General features: G+C 39.1%; 1 protein-coding gene across 3 annotated transcripts in view; it reads right to left on the bottom strand.

The window, feature by feature from the left end:
- The window catches only part of LOC147302347 (gamma-aminobutyric acid receptor subunit beta-3-like), an 87,649-nt gene that overhangs the window by 19,886 nt on the left and 49,637 nt on the right, over window positions 1-18,126 (bottom strand). For all 3 annotated transcript variants that reach the window (XM_086283488.1, XM_086283489.1, XM_086283490.1), the window contains 2 exons: window positions 7,790-8,010; window positions 2,170-2,252 (listed from right to left, as the gene is read on the bottom strand). In XM_086283488.1, the coding sequence (XP_086139614.1) occupies window positions 2,170-2,252; window positions 7,790-8,010 (304 nt within the window). The remainder of the gene's footprint in view (window positions 1-2,169; window positions 2,253-7,789; window positions 8,011-18,126) is intronic.

Here is an 18,126-nt window from a genome sequence, read left to right as displayed (position 1 = left end):
AGCTTTACTTGGGGTTTGGAAAATGTCAGAAGAATTATAAAATAGACATGTCCAGTGCCATTAGCAGATCTTGCTTTAGTATTTTTGTGGGGATGATACCAAAAACAATATAAATACAAACATCTACAATGTGCTTTGTTCTTACTCTAGCCGAGACATTGGCTCTAACTAGCCTTAAACTCTATGTGTTCCTGATAAGCCTAATCCTATCCTGCCGTATTGTTGGCATGCCAGGTGTAAATCAGTGCCCAATCAGAAGGCTGACATGAAACCAAGTGGTGCCCTGAGGATGTCTGTAAAGGACGAGCAGAGACACTCACTGCTGCTAAGTGATACAGCATTCAAACGCTGAGGAGTTCTCACAAATAAATATGTGAAATGTCTAACTTAAATCTGCTTGAATCAATATTTTTATATCGACATAACACGTGTAATGGCATCCCAGTTATTCGTAATAACACACCCTACAGAGAGATGGGATGCCCTGTCTGTAACGAGCCCTTTGGTGTCTTTCAGCTCATTGTTTTGGCCCACGCCATCACGGTTTCGTGTCACTGTTTCTTATCAGCCCTGTTTAAAGCCGCGATGGCCTGCTCGCTATCAGCACAAAACAGAACAGGGCCAAAGTCATTTGCAGCATTTAGCAGCTAAATGGCCACATATAACCTAATCTAACCTAACCTTGTTACTCTAAGTCAGTTGGTGATTCCTAATTGGCTGTAGGTGTGAATGTGAATTTCCCTCCAACTCTACATGCTCGCCCTATATAGGCTGGATAGGCTCCGGCACACTGGATCCTGAAATGGATAAGTAAACTGATTGTTAACAAAATATATCCAATCGGCCAATCGCATGACAGCAACTCAACACATTTAGGCATGTAGACATAGTCAAGAGCTGAGCTGATTGTGAGCACAAATTGAAGAAGAGAGATCAATTTAAGTGACTTTGAATTTTGCATGGCTGTTGGTGTCTCACCGACTGATCTCAGTACTTCAGAAACTGCTGAGATTTTTCTACACAGTGATGAATGATCAAAAAAAGAGAAAACATCGACTGAGGGCTAAGTGTTTTGCACTATCATGTCAATATGGAATGTTTCCAGGACTTTGCTGAATTTGTGCCACAAGAAAGGCAGCTCTGAAAGCAAAATAGGGTTCAGCCTGAAACTAGCTAGGTGTACCTATTAAATAGGCCAATGGCTTAAATGAGCTAAAAATAGAGCGAATACTAGACTTACATTGGTTAGGTGACCAATAAATGAATGCTTACCATATACTTATCACTTTTATTTTTAAATGACTTGCCCTCAGGTTGATGCCTTGGCCTGCTGTTTGTCTATATTCCTGTTTTGCATTTATAGCTCTTTTTATTGCTTGTTTAAAAAAAATATCTCTGCATGCAGAACAATAACCCCTGTGTTGTTCTGCATAATTGACACAGATTATGTAGACGTAGTTCAATATTATATTTGCTACAATAGAACCAGCAAGCAACCAGAGGAAAATGCATGACAGAGGGTAAAGTCTTGCACAGACTCCTTTTTTTTTGAGGTTTTCTTTTATAGTCTCCAAAAGTAATTGTTATTTTGTCATCAATGTTACTTCATTACACCCACCAGGTTACTGACGAACTACTAAGGAGTTGTATTAGGGTTGAATTTTAGCAGCAGGTTTCAGAAACTTGACGCTGTTACTTTTCAAAACTACTTTCCTACATGCATTTTAACCTTACAGTACTTCTGGTATAAGATTCCATTTATAGAGGTAGAATTGAGTCTGAAACTATTCCTACCCTAAGTAGCACATGGCAACCTAGTGGATCTTTACGAGGTTAAATGAGGTGCAAACATTTGCAAAAGAAAGCATGACTTCTAACTAAATAACTGCACTAGATTGGTCTTTTAAACTTTCCCAAATCTTTATAGAAGTATAATATTGAATGAAATTAGCTAAGTATTTGTCATAGTCATATATACTACCCTCATCCATCTGGTACAGATTTAAAAGAAAGGCTACAGAACACAGAAGAGAAACACACACACAACCGCTGCTGTACCTCAGGTTGCACATTCTTTCATGCATCTGTAACATTTCACACATGAGACACTCTGCCTGTGCGCCGCTGTTGATCTGTCAAGCCCACAAGGCATTAGGCCTGTCTACTCACAGCTCTCTATCTCCAGAGTGCAGTTCTGTTCATCCAGAGGATACCTCCTGAGATCCATCATACATGCTGCTGTTGTAGTTATCCTGAAAAAGAAGGCATGGGGGGAGAGGGTATATTTTAGTTAACACATGTGATTTACTAAAATTGTTCTGAAAGACGGATCAGAAGGAGAGTGAAGATGTAAGGGATTTGAGGTGTTTTAAAAATAGCAATGCAGGTAAGCAGTTACCTAACAGAATAAGGGACTGCGGGAATACAATTAGATTACAGCATTAAGGTGAAAGCACCTATCATCTTTAAAGGAAACCAAATGTCCATTTGCCTTTTCAACCTGTCCCTCAGCTGGTTTCATATTACTGGAGACTACTGGCATTGTCATCTTAAAATAAGATTATAGCACCACCTCCTAGTTAAAATGCTGACTGTGTAACTGTATACCTAATTAGACTATAGATCATACAAGACAAGCAACGAACATGTTTGCTTTTGAAACATTTTGTGCTCCCCCTTCACCAAAACTGTCCATCCCTCCATCCTGCGATCAAGTAAAAATTTGTAAAAATAAAAATGATATGAAGGAAATGCATCCTTCCCTGTTCAACTGAACTGGGTCATGAGGAGGTATCTGTGCCTTTTGTTTATCAGATGTGCGAGCTCAAACGACTGATAATCAGACAGTTAAAAAAAGCAGCAAAGTGAAATGCAAATTCAAAATGATTTAGGCTAAGTCTGGCCTGATTAAAAGCTGGCTGCTTGGCAGTTAGCCACTGGATGTATTCACTGAGCAAAGACTGAGATGAGGCTCCATTATGTGATATTATTATGCAGCAAAAATTACAGCAACATAATAAGAGGTCTTCAACAGTAACATTAACAGTAAGCATTACCACACATATTATAGATTATATGGACTTCCAACACATTTTCCAATACATGACACAGATTATCAATATCACTGAAGCTTCTCTGCTACCTTATCTCTTCATTTCATTATGGTAACAACAAGAAAAAAAAACTACCTACACTGTATTGATTAGCAGTTAAAAAAAATTTGTTGATTTACATTAAATCATTAAAGTAACAGTTTTTAAATTAGAACATATTGAAAATCCATGGATTTGGGGACATTGGAGTCGAAGGTGTTTAATCAAAAAAAAAAAATTCATATGAATAAAAGATGATATCTAAATGGCATAAATTGGAATATAAATTACAGCCTCAAAATCCAACTGATTATCAGAAAATGTCATTTGATAAATTAAACCTGAAATAATTGCATTTGGTTGTGGGTCAGTTTTAATCTTTTTTTTTCCATGCCACTCTGTCTAACAAAAGCCAGGTCAGAAACAAATATCGTACACTGTACCAGTTAGCGCGTGTTAGCTAATATAACCCAGTGACATGAAGTCCATTCTGAAATAACCAAATGCCTGTGTTACGGCTTTTTACTTAATTATTATTCATTACTGCATTTATCAAAAACACAAAAATTGTTGAAGTATCTCTTTTTATTTGGCATACAGCTAACTACCTAGCTAGCTAACTAGCTAGTCTTAGCTGTGGGCTTGTATTGAGCAAAAGAGAGTCCAATTGCTGATTTGACCAAATTTTCAAAAGACTCTACAGTAGCATGTGAACAGCCGCAAGGAAACTATTGCTTCAGCTGGACAAACTAACACATGCAGCTAAATTCAGCCAACAAAGACTCAATGCACAATTTAACCCCATCAAAAATTCATGTAAAGGTACAGGAGAAGTCATACAAGCTATAAGACATTGGTATAGCTTTTGGGTTGGAAAAATAAACCAATGCAGAACTTTACCAGATCACTGCTGACCTATGTAAACACTTTCATTAGGAAGTTATGGGCTCATTCACTCATTTTGGGTCATACAGAATAAAACATTAAATCTGTATTTAAATCTCAGTCACGCTGTGTTTCAAACAGCAGGATTATCCCTGGTACTCTGAGTGTTCGGTATCATGGTCAGACCTGCCCCTCCTTGTCACACTGGATTTTTTAAACCAAGACAGCAACAACAGAACCCTCATTTCAAGGTTTCAAAATGATACTTCAGAAACCAGTTTATAACTTCAAGGTATAACTGGGTCAATCCTTAATACCATCTATTTGAGTAACAAATAATGTTAGGCTAACAGTACTCTTGTGCCCTCGAGTAGTCTGTATTCAATGCAAATTCAATTGCTAGCCTATTATCTTACTACTACAGTATCCCAAAGACGTTAGTAAGGAAGCTAACATTAACTTGTAGAAAAGATCTTCTGAAAAGTGAATAACTCTTTGACTGTATCTTATGTCAGAGTGAATGGGATCCTGTGAAACTAAAGCCCGAAATTGTACAGTTCCGTTTTTATCATTTTACCAAAACCGTTCCAGGTTTTGACTGTAGTACAATACGAATCTGTATTCTGCATTTGGGGCACCACAAGCTGCTATCAGGAGGGCTGAGTGTGTGATTGGTTTTAAACGACTGGTAGTTGCACATTTTTTACCTTTCATTTAATCTTTCTTTAAATTACAGACAGTTTCTGTAAAATGCAATTAATAGACCATATTTGCAAAAATGACAAACAGCATTGTGGCAAAATGCAACTTACAATGTAAATACAAACTGCTTTTGAGAGCTTAAAATTGTATTTTTTACTGCTTTCCCTAATAAACAGCAAACACACAAATACAGAGTGGCTGCCTTGAAACCACGATAAAAATCTGCATTCAACATATCACTCAGCTCTACCTGGCATTCATTTATGTAACAGTTCATATCACAAACACCACGTCACACGTCTCCCTCTCCTTTTGATCTCTTAAAGCACTGAGAGGTCTATAAGTAGTCCACAGGGCTAAATGCTATGAACTCCACTTGCATAATCAAGCATAGCTGCTTGACTATAAAGTATGAACACTGACACATGCAAATGCAAGTGTGCAAGTGCACACACACACACAGACACACACATGTTTTTGCTTTGCTCTAATAATTCAAAGCTTGCATCCATAATAACAGGTCACACTAGCTCTTCTGAACCTGCTTGTCGAAAAGATCAATGGAAATTCAAAACAAGGGCTTTATGAAACAAACATCAAACAATAGCTGAAGGCTGAACTTTGCATTGTGGATCATGTCTAACCTGTCTGCACTTCTTGCCGTAGATGAACTCTAACGGCAGCCCTCTTTAAAAATAAAATAATAAAAATGCTAACACTGACATGCCCTTCAGCATGACACAAAACCCTCTCAGCTGCTGCAGGACTGTGCCAAAACAAGGCTTTGAACACAAAGAATTAACTTGGCTCTGAAAAACATTAGGGAATATTCTTGACCCTGATCATCCTTTTGTTGCTTTTTGCGTGATAAGTGTTGCTTATTTGCAGGGCCCAGAATTGTCCAGAACAGCTTTCATGGTTACTGTTGACTTTGTGAGTTTGATTTTGACTCAGTTTACTTCCTGTTTTATTTTGAAGGTTAGAACCCATGTGATTTTCTGTGATTGCACTATCATTTGTTCTTTCCCTTGGTAGGGTCTGATTACGTTCACCTGTTCCTTATTACCCTTTTCTCCGCTTGTCAGGTTGTGCTCTCTTCTCAGTCTTGTTTTCAGGTCTTCTCTATTTTTGGATTTGGGATTTTTAATAAACCTGCCTTATGCAGTTCTTTTGTTATTATTTTTCTGACTATATATAATCATAGGAACTTTTCATCATTTCATTTATCTAAATATAGAGGCTCATTTTAAGAAAAAATATTTTGAAGGATGAGGTTGCTGTCACTCTGTATTTTCCTCTATGAAATAAAATGACCAAAATCAACAATGCTTTCGAGTGTATTGTATTACTTTTAGACTGCTTAACTTTGTCTTTGAAACTCTAAGCTCTACTTTTGATGAAAGTATGTGTCACAAAAAATTAGTAGAATTTTTAAATTATATATACAAAAACCTCAATAATCTCCTTAAACTCTAAAATAGTAGTATTTGCAAGGGACTATTTTTAAGTGGAGGATTAATACACACTTGGTGTTTTTCTGAGTGTTTACTGCAGCATAATGATGTATGTGGGATTCAAAATAAACTGCAGTGCACATCTATGGTAATCAAGGCAGGTGTCATGCAGTACAACACCGTGGTTCTCTGATATGTTTTTAATTGTTTGGGGTCTCAATGACACTTAATGGCACCAAAGATTAAGCTATATGAAACTTTAGCTATATAGCAAGTCAAGTGGGATCAAGTTTGCATAAGCTGTGGATTTGATAACAACAGGAAAATGACATTGTTGTTAGAGCAAGAAACTGAGGCGGGTGCATAAGGGGAATATCCACTGCTAACAAAACTAGAGGGAGCCCTTTTTTATTCATAACATCAACTCAGTTAAACTTCTGGTCAGTTAAGAAGCAGAGGGGGTTGTTAATTAGTTACAACTGTACTGCCGTTGATTAAATTAACAACAGGTGCACCAAAGGGGCAACAATGACACAACCCGGAATGGTTTTACAGCCACTGACATTTTTCCGCTCCTCATCTTTTCTGACTGTTTTTTCATTAGTTTTGCATTTAGCTAGGGTCAGTCTCTCTGCTGGTAGCATGATACCTGGACCCTACAGAGTTTGCACAGGTAGTCCAACTCCTGGAGGATGGCACATCATTACTTGTCGTTTTCAGAAGACTTACTATGTCTCAAAGCACAGTCTCAGGAGGAGACTGGAGATTTCATAATGGCTGTAGAAGGTCCTTAACCCATCACCCGGACTGGTATCTTCTTCTTTGTGCAAAGATGGACAGGATGAGCAGTTCTAGAACCCTACAAAATGACCTTCAGCAGGCCACTGGTGTTAATATCGCTGACTAAGCAATCAGAAACAGACTTCATGAAGGTGGCCCGAGGGACCAACGTCCTTTAGTGGGCCTTATTCTCACTGCCCAGCACTGTGGTGCCAGATTGGCATTTGCCATAGAATAGTATAATTGGCAGATTCTGGCCAATTGTCACCAATGAGAGCAGTTTCAACCTGAACACCAGGCTGATGTCACAACACCCTGACTGCAATTAGGTATCAGGATGAAACCCTTGGACTGACTGTTAGACCATGTGCCTGTGCAGTGGGTCCTGGGTTACTCCAGGTGCACAACAATGGTGAGAGTAGGCAGGGACTCAAGATTACCACTGACTCTCATGTTCATACAACCTAAATTCAATGGAACAACTCTGTGACATTGTGTTTCAGTCCATCCAACACTGCTAAAATGCACCTCAGATTGTCCAGGAACTCAGTGAGCCCTGGTCCAGATCTGGTTGGAGATCTCCCAGAACATCATCCATCATCTTATTAGAAACATGCCCAACATTGTCTGGTATGCATACAAGCATGTGGGTCCATACAAACTACTGAGAACCTTTTTGAGTTGCAACAAGGAAATTTTGGCAAAATGAACCACCATTTCTTTTTGTAGTTGCAAGGAGGTTGGCGTCCTACTTTTACTCTAGTGTGACTGAGTCATAAGATAATGTACAACATGGAATCCTGAGAATGCTAACATGTAGCCCAGTCAAAAGTCCCACTGTCTCATTAAGAAGAAGACCTGACAAGCAGAACACACCTGAGTCCATAGAGGACAGTCCCATCTGGATGCAGGCGGATCATGCGGTTTTTGACTGTGACTCCATGGACGAAAGACTTCTTGTCATTGAGAAAGTAGGTGTCGGGGACCCAGAGCTGGTCAGCAACCCTGTTGTCAAGTGTCAGGTTGAGAGGGATTCCCACATAGGCCAGGCGCTTGTCCCTCCAATACTGCTGGAAATACATAGTCAATGTGTAGTCCTGCGGATAGAAAGAGAAAAAACACAATAAAAGGTGGGTACAGCTTATTGTTACATGTTATACAGGCAATCACTTCAGGTTTTCTTTCACAGGAAACAGCAGACATTAAAAAGCAACATGAACAGCTTTTGAAGGAGTGTGGGCCAACTGGTTCACACACACACTCTAGCCAAATTCTCTCAAGTGCCTTTGCCCTGTCTTTTGCAGTACAGTAACCAACACAGTAATGTGCCATTGTACAACAGTGTGTGGGAAGGCTGACTCATGTAGCTGCAGCTTTATTGAAAAAAAATCTAAGAAAATTTCACCTGATCTTCAACTAATTTTTCTCCCGTGGTTGAGCATTCCTCATATAGGCACAGTGATTCACAAAACCTCCAAGTTGACCTATAACAACAGCCCAGAAGCTTTTTAAACATACGTTCCTTTTCATTAAATTCCAATGGGGTGACACTTAGGCTGTTAAAACACAGTGAATTAATGTCAGCTCTGTTCCAGTGGCTGTTTTCTCTCAACGTGCTGTAGTTGAATGCAGCTCTTCTGTTATCCTCCATAGGCGAAGGAAATGGAAACACATGCTTTAAGTAACACTTTATTGTTCTATCCTCTAAGGTCAGTGCTTATTTGTTAGTCTAACAGGCATTTTGCAATTACCCAAATGCAATCAAAAAGAACTTTATCTCTAGGATTGCACTGCAGTATGCAAAGTTTTTGAAGTTCTTTAACTATATTAGTAGATCAAGTTTGCTGTTAAAATATATCACATACTCTGTCTTACAAATAAGATGAATTTATAATGCATACTTGTTCAATCAAATACAATCTAAGTTTGTGTTTGTTTCAGCATACACAGTCTGGCATGATCACTAGATTTTGGTGGTACAGTGATTATATTTCACTAGCTTTTACTCCTCCTTTTGTAGGTGCACTGTATGTCAACATTTCCTGCTGCATGATTGGTGTTGAGTAAATTTAGTCTTAATTTTATTTGAACTGGAGGTCCATTTGCTAGGCCTATATTAGTACTAGTAAACCCTTATTGTTTTCTGAGTTTTGTTTTCTGTGATTTATCTACTTTTAGTCCAATTTTGAGTTTAGCCCAAATCAGACACTGTACTCATAACTATAGGCTAGTTTTTAACAACTGGAATAAGCTCTAGTTTAAGCTAAGTAGAAAATGTCAGTATGCCAGTTAGGGCTGGGCTATATCATACCGTTCACGGTAATACCGGTATAATGTTGGGCAACGATAGGAAAATGAAATATCGCAATAGAATATGGTTAAAACGCGCATGCGCAGTGCCTTTGTTTACATAATCACAAGGCGGCGATGCAGAATGAGAAGAGCGAAAGCGGATCATTAAATGAAACGGAAGAACCATAATTGGTTTGTAAAAATGCTGCAACTTCAGTGGTGTGGAATTGGTTTGGCTTTCATCCGTCAGATACACAACAAAACACTATTTTTGGATGCTCTACCAAAAATAGTGCTAACGGGCCGTTGTTATTACCGTGTTTTTTGGAAAATACGGCACACTTAAAATCAATCCTTTGATTTTTCTGAAAATCGACAGTGCCCCTTATGATCCCGTGTGCCTTATGTATGAAGTCAGCTTGTGTTTACTGACCTCGAAATGATTTTATGTCGTACACGGCGCTCGAAAATCTGTCAAATGTTTCAGTACGACTTTGCTAAGCTACGAAGCCGCACCGCTTGATGGATTGCTGGAGCATTACGGCTATCGTAGGCAGGAGCCTCGCGGAGTGATACGTACTGTGCTTCAACATAATATTACCGTGTTGTGTGTGTATAACCTCTTAAATTTTGTGGATATTATACATGGTTATGCTGAGGATATGTCTGCCAATTTCCACTGGAAATGCCCTTTGGTTAAACTGTCAGCAAGGAATTTGCATTTGCACTGTTAATTTTTTATATAACTTTAATGCACTTAAAAAAGCTGCTTGTTTAAGTGAAAATACATTGATGGGTTTTGGTTTTTTTTGCACTAATAAAGTTGTGGAGTTGTAAAGTATTTTGTCTAGTGTCAATTATATCGTCAGTTTTATCGTTATTGCAAATTTTGAAATGTATATCGTGATAAATATTTTTGTTCAAATCGCCCTGCTCTAATGCCAGTACACCAATATGGTGAACCAAGTATCCAGCATTAGCATTTATAGCACTGTCAAGATTAATGTGCTAGCATGCTGCTGTTTTTTGCTAATTAGCCTAAAGTGCAAGGTAGGCTAGCTACGGACAGCCTTAAAAAAGTTGCTAACATAACAAACGTCTTTGTCTGGATAAATACTGGGAAATTATTTTTTTAACCACTGTCAGTATTAATCTATGATTATTATCAGAAGAAAATGTCATATAATATAAATCAGCATTAAGTGCATGTTCAATAAATACACATTGTTTCTCAAGTTTATGAGCAATCATGTTAAAAAAAAAACAAACGAAAAACAGTTCTCTGTTCTCTGAAAAAAAAAAAAAAAAGCCACAAACTCAAACGAAATCTCACTCTGTGACTACGTTTTGCAGCATTTGCATATACTGAAGTGTTTATGTAATAGTAGTTCTTGTGTCTTTCTGTATAAAGCTCACCATCTGGCACACAAGTCAAACAATTACTGGCAAGAAGTACTTAAAGCCCAGCCATGGGTACACTCATAGCCCTGCGAAAATCCAACATTTAAATACTGTTGTGTAAGTAAATACTTTTGTTTTGCTTTGATTTGAGCCGTATTTGACCAGTGCAGAAGCAGCAGCAACGATAGAGGACAGAGCCCCTCCCTCCCTCCACATCACATAATCCACTTAACCAAGCTAACAGTCCCTCTCCTCTATTTCTGTGTTTCTGCACCTCTCCCCCCTTTCTCTCGGTCTCTCTCACTCTCTCTTTCTCGGGGCAATGCCATGATCTTCCCTCTTTACCTGCTGTGACGTTGTAATGAAACCAGCCAGCACCAATCTGGCACTGGTAGAGGCACACATGTCCGTGTGGTGCTGCAGTTTTCAGGTTTACCGAATGGCAACAACAAGAACCCTCCCCCCAAAAAAAAACAAAAAACAAAAAACAAAAAAGCAAAACACAATTATAACCGTCCAGTGTGATGAGCACAGCTTTCCAAAATGTTCATGTGTGACAGAACTGTTACATAACCCAAGTAGTTGTTTGTCTCTTTGCAAGCGCCTGAAACACTGTGTTACTAATGCATACAAAATGCTCGAGGTTTTGCATTTTCATGACGAGGGGGGATCATACATTTATGCAAATTGAGGCGACTGACTTTGTGTTAAATAATTGCTTTCTTTTCACTTGCTCTTCACAGTCAGTAAATATGGTTTCCAGGTTTGGTTAGAACACAGAGATGTAAAAGTGAAGGGCTTAGTCAGCACAGGATACAGATTGGGCCCACAGCATGACAAGGAAAGCTCATGGCTCTGAGCCATAAATGTATAGTGGTGGAACCAAGGCCTCTTTGGTAGTCTCTCCTCTCAATATTGCCATATGATGGTTTTTACAAATTATGCGGCATAATCAGGTAGCAATGACTTTTTGCGGTATTACCATCTTAAAAACAAGCCATTGCCAAGCACAGGATTCGGTGATTCTGTTTAAAGTATGGTAGTTATATCTTTAAAATATAACTGTATCAAAAGTTGGAACAGATCTGAGAATTGCTTTACTTATTTATCATGCAGAAATATTGTTAAAAAAGGATTAATCTTTGTGTATGTTTACCACCACATTCTTTCTAGCGTCTGTGAGGGAGCTCTGGTATGCTCATTCACAATTTCACATTTGTATCATTGGACTATACTAGTGTAGCTTTGCTGTTTCACAGTTCAAAATAATCCTTGTTGATCTCATACTGATCTGTGGTGAAGCCCTTCAGTTTATCCTCTGCCTGAAGCAAGCTGTTTTATTTCCCCTTCCTCTCCATTAAGCTAGCTTTCTCCTGATTGGTTCAAACATAAGAACAGTGGGTGCATGGGGCACCTGTGCTCACAGCCAGAGCTGTGTGCCTGAAATGACCATAGTGTCTCTCACTGGTATCAGCCATGAGCAGAAGAAACCAGTGCAAACTGAAAGCCTAGAAAAGTCTGAAGCCCAAGTTCCTTGTTTAACATCAACGCCCACCAGTGTAATAGGAGTAAGGAGAACAAAGACGCCTTTTTAAAATGCAGCACATTTTATGTTTGCTTGAAGTCTGTATTCCAGATTGAAGATCAAGCAACAGTCATATAAAAGCAATGACTGCAAAAATAAGTTGCTTTAAATCAGCTCCCTAATTTTGGAACTGCTAAACAACTGTGTAAAAGGCATCTTTCACTAAGCAATTTAGATTTGTAGATTTCAAAAGCATGACAAAGTCTTCACCTGTTAACACATAATGGAACTGAACTCTAAAGTCTTATAATTTCTGAAATTATACCTGAAATTATAGCAGGTCTGTAAACTGGAACAAAGCCACGACCCTGCCTATAAGTGGTTAGTAGTATTTTTCTCAGTTAAATCGAACACACTAAAGAACAGAACCTTAAAAAAACTATAGTAAATACTCTGTATAATCTGGGCTGTGCCATTTTACACTGAATACCAGGAGACATTTCAAAGCAGCCAAGCCTCTAATTTTAAGCCTTACCAGTCCCCAAATACATCATATAAAACAAATCACCAGTGGTCCAGTTCTTACAAAAGAGCGAACTATACATAGAAGCTAAAACTGCATTTTTCTCCAGTTTTAAACACTTTCACTTTAGCTTGATTTCTTTGGCCTCCAGAAGTTGCCATTTGATGCCGTTACAGCCATTTAGATGATCTACCACTAAAATGCTCCTCCTTTGTTCTCGGAACTGATGGTGGCACGAGGAGGAGGTGACAACAGGGTCTCAGAAATATGATGTCGGTATCTGTGACTACTTTCTCTTATTCCAGAGACGCACACAGCACTGGCAGTTAAATATGCTGTCAGTGCTATGCTGCTATATTTGCATTTAATCCTTTTTCAGTTCTTTAAATCACAGGAAAATAAATTCCTGTCATTTTTTAGGAACTTGTGACATAGAGGGCAATAAGTGTTATCAGTCAAAGTCCCATTAAAGTAGTCTACACAGCCTGATCCCAGCAGGTGGTGGAAATTAAATTTGCTGTATGAATCAGTACCATAGACGGTCCCCCTCCGTCTGCTCCATTACCGCCGTAACTTTAGCCTCCATCACTCCCAGTAAATGACGCCCTATCTCCTCCCCGCCTCCCTGGGAGTAGTATCATGCATGAGGTTTCTATCTCCTGGCGGAGTGTCAGCAGGTGGGCAGCCCAGTGAGCACCTCGTAAGACATGAATGATTCACATCCATCGTGTAGCCTGTGCAAACACGCGGCCAAGGGATCCTCATCAATCTTGCATGGAGACAATCAAAATGAATATCATATGAGGATGACTACAGCTTTGCGTTACCTGCTCTGGAACAATATTTTCTGTTTTTTTTTTAATGTGATTTTTTTTTATTTTGTACTGGGACTACAGATTATGAATTATTCGCATGTCTCACGACACTTCAATTCCCACAATGCCGTGCTTTACCACTGTTGTTTGATTATTCGCGCATGTTTTCCACAGAGATAATGACAGTGACCAGTGGAAATGATTTCCAGCGAGCCTCAATTATTCAATTAGCTCGACTGGATAATCACTCCCAATTCAGGCTGTGTGAGAATTCAGATAAGCAACATTTTGGCTGTGAAATGACCCAGATTCAGCGTAATCTGTCTTTCTTGCTCTCTCTCTCTCTCTCTACAGCACTAGCATCTGAACTTTTATAGCATCTAGGAAATATGCTGTTTGTCACATGTCACTTACAGTCACTTGCATATGCTCCAATTAGCACATCACAGAGTGCACCACAATAGAACAAAAGGAAAAAACAAACATGCTAATAAACTGAAAAAGAGAAGACGGATCATTGTTCCATCTGACACTTATCGAAAGTGTCAGACTTCCCCATTGAAAAATAAATTACTCAAGTTTTCCCCCTGACTTAACTTCCCATTTCGGTGCACGAGAGGAAAAACGTTGGCATGATATGTAATCACTGTGTACTCCATATGAACCCCCGTATGGTAAAGCAATTTGAGTCCATTTGATGTATTTTTTTCGAGCTCCCCTGGGGGACGGCCCTGAGGCACCGTACCACTGCAGTGCGGGGGAATCCCTCAGCGAGTTCCTATCCCCCTCCTCCTTCAACTGCCATAGAATGGTAAAAATAGCGCTGTCTCTAGCTCAAACACAGGGAGGTGACTGAATTGGACTTTATCCTCTAAATGACAATTTTGCCCTGCAATTTATAGGATAATTTCCTCACTGTCTAATATCATATGATGCATTGCCTCATAACAAAAAAAGAGGGGAAGGACAAAGGGAAGAACGATGGAGAACAAATAATGTACAAACATTTTTCTCCCTTATGAACAGCCATTATGACTCTGCGCCACATAATGTACCTGCGTACAGATTGGTCTAGCAAATTGTTTCTCTTAAATTGATGAACAATTCAATGGAATCTGTTACTTTAGACACTATTTGATCCATTTCTGCCCTTCCCAGCATCGTAATTTAGCTTTTTCCTTTTGTTTTACTAAACAGGGTCCTACAAGTTTGCTGTATGCTTAAATAACAGATGTGGTTAAAGAAGGCAGCACTCAAGGGCAAAACCAGTTATTATCTGCCAGAGATTAGGCATTACATGTTAGGCCTGAATAGACAGGATATAAACATTAGCTTGTTATCTCCTGGTTCAGTCTAAATAATCTATGCATAAAAAGAAAGAAAAAAGGACACATGAAGGAATGATTAAGAAACTTTCTTCTTTTTGTAGCTTAAGAAGCATCACAGTGCTGCAAATGTGCAAACTTTTACATTTTCTTGTATTTTGCATTTTGTTTGTGTGTGTAGTCACCTGGGCTATATGTAGTAGGACCTGAACCTGTTTTCCACCAGATATCAGCTCGCAGACGATCTCCAGAGCACATCCAGCAAGCTGCAGTCCACGATTTTGCACTTGGACTGTCCAACCACAAGATTCTGAAAAATTAGCTAGTAGATCATTGATGGACACCACAGAGGGCCGTCAATGACTAGAAGGGGAGACACAACACACGACAGGGCCAAGGCTACCCATCTGGCAGTATCTGAACGTTCAAAATTAGAGCACCAGCAGATCTCTAAATAATAAAATGCTACATGCACCACAACCAGGACTGGCATTATTTTTAATATATCAAAACCAAGAATTAAATAAAACTTTATTCTTTATTTTTGTAACACTTTATTTTATTAAAAACATTAATTGGAAGACAATTATGCTAGCACTCATGTATCCGTTAAAGTCTAGTATTTTCCGACCACTATATTGATCAGCCCAACCATAAATCATTAGGCTCCAGTCAAAGGGAACACCTTCTTCTTCACTGACCTCCCGCACATACTATATTTGTCCATAAAGCTTCTGATTGACTGTCACATCCCCTTCACTGAGTCCCACAATGGACTTCTACCCTTTAGAATGGCATTTTAGAAATTAGGCTTTATTCATGCCTTCATTAACAAGCTGGAAAAAAAACGAGCTATTAAAAACACAACTTTCCAAGTCATGTAATCGAATCATACAAAACTAAAGAGATAAAATTGTAAATAATTCTGGCTAACAAATAGCAAACTGTGTTAATCAATAGTGAGCTAATAAAAAACAAAGTAGACAACTGATAACTGGATGAGCTCAGACAGCATTAGCATGAGTAGGGCTGGGCTATATCGTACCGTTCACGGTAATACCGGTGTAATGTTGGGCAACGATAAGAAAATGAAATATCGCGATAGAATATGGGTAAAACGCGCAAGCGCAGTGCCTTTGTTTTCATACGCACATGGCGGCGACGCAGAATGAGAAGAGCGAAAGCGGGTCATTGAATGAAACGGATGAACCAGAATTGGTTTGTAAAAATGCTGCAACTTCAGTGGTGTGGAATTGGTTTGGCTTTCATCCGTCAGATACACAACCGTCAGATATTTTTGGTAGAGCATGCTAACAGGCTGTCGTTATTACCGTGTTTTTTAGAAAATACGGCACACTTAAAATCAATCCTTTGATTTTTCTGAAAATCGACAGTGCCCCTTATGATCCCGTGTGCCTTATGTATGAAGTCAGCTTGTGTTTACTGACCTCGAAATGATTTTATGTGGTACATGGCAATCGAAAATTTGTCAAATGTTTCAGTACGACTTTGCTAAGCTACGAAGCCGCACCGCTTGATGGATTATTGGAGCATTACGGCTATCCTAGGCAGGAGCCTCGCGGAGTGATACGTGCTGTGCTTCAACATAATATTACCGTATTGTGTGTGTATAACCTCTTTTTAAGTTTTGTGGATATTATACATGGTTATGCTGAGGATATGTCTGCCAATTTCCACTGGAAATGCCCTTTGGTTAAACTGTCAGCAAGGAATTTGCATTTGCACTGTTAATTTTTTATATAACTTTAATGCACTTAAAAAAGCTGCTTGTTTAAGTGAAAATACATTGATGCAATGCAGCAGCTCTCTATTCTATCATCTCCTGTGATAACTAATGAAAATAGCAGTTTACAATAGCATTGGGCTCAGATAGTAAGCCAAACCGTGCTACTGGCAAACAACTGATCTGCTCAGCCAACCATTACTAGTGGCAAGTGAGTGGAGGTTGATAGTCCATTTTCAATCAAGTGAATTAATAAGACTCTGAAATGAAAATGAAATACTTGCTTCTTGCTAGCTGCTTGTCTTCTATTAAAAGTTTAGCATTAGCATGAGGCACTGACAGCTAGCCAAATCATGTAGCTGCCAGACAGCAACTCAGAGATATTTTCACAACTTAATCATCAACACAACTGCCACTGTTACTAGAGGCGAGTTAGCAGAGGCTTTTAATTTCTTTGGATGAAAGCAAGGTATGCTGGGTTTTACTGGAGCTAGACTGAGGGCAGGAACCTTTATAGGCTATAAAGGTCTTAACATTAAATGATGCTGTTGAATATATTTTTTTGACTAACAGAGCTTAAGACAAGTGTGACTTTTCATCAGTCTGGTTTGTAGTTTTTAATTCAATAAAAAACAAAGTGTAGTGATATCAGCAAAAACTCTATCCTGCCTGCTTTAAATCTTATATAGCCTTTGCTATGTCAATTACAGTGACCATACTTAGGCTTTTGACTGATGACCTTTGCAATAATCAACATCATAAATCCAGCTTATAGTTTACCTGCCCTTTCTCATTTGCTACAACATAATGTCTGGTTGACTGGCAAAGAGAAAGGAAATGAAGCTGGCGCCTGTCAGATTTGAATTCCCCAAGCCCGTGCATTGAAGTGTCTGTCTTAAAGGTGTATGCAAGTCTCAATGTTCTCCGGAAGGGACAGCCACCCCTGAAATCACACATAAGACCAGGAAATGCCCGCTCTGCTTATTCTAAATCTTAGTGATCATCACTTCATCCTACAGTGCGCTCTCTCCCGAGGCCAATTACATTCCATCAGGCAGGAAGCCGGATGCCGGATAAAAGACATGGGGGTATATTAAGCCACACTCGAAGCACAGAGAAAAGATACGCTGTTGCTGCATAGCTAGACCTACATAAGATAATGAGGATGACATAGTTAATGCATTGGCAACATCTGACTCCAAGATGTATTTTATGCAATAAGACATAGATGTGCTTGGCACAACAATTAGACCTTAGACCGTTTGTGTGACTTAATTAATGTTAAGCAAACAGGAACTCCACAACTGACAACCAGAGAAACCTGTGAAATGTGAAGGCACTTGTCAAGGCAAACAAATCAAAAAGGCTCGTTGTGTTGCTGTTGCTGTTTAAAAAAAAAAAATGAAAAAAACAAACCGAGCAGGCAGCAGGAACATTTGGAGAAACAGCAATGGAGCTGGAGATCTTTTCACCTCTCCATAATGACAGGGTTTTTTTCTACTTTTCGACACCCACACGCAAGCGTGGGTGTACGGATGACTAGGTTGTTCAGCCTGTTACTGAAACTACATTCACAGTGCAGACTCTG

Source organism: Aulonocara sp. 'chitande type north' Nkhata Bay, linkage group LG23 (assembly GCF_057382095.1).
Source record: "Aulonocara sp. 'chitande type north' Nkhata Bay isolate Kocher_YH1m ecotype deep benthic linkage group LG23, A_spYH_male_GT1.1, whole genome shotgun sequence".
In the NCBI taxonomy this organism is placed as follows: domain Eukaryota; kingdom Metazoa; phylum Chordata; class Actinopteri; order Cichliformes; family Cichlidae; genus Aulonocara; species Aulonocara sp. 'chitande type north' Nkhata Bay.
Note: the sequence above shows the minus strand (reverse complement) of the source record. Positions and strands in the feature narration are given on the sequence as shown.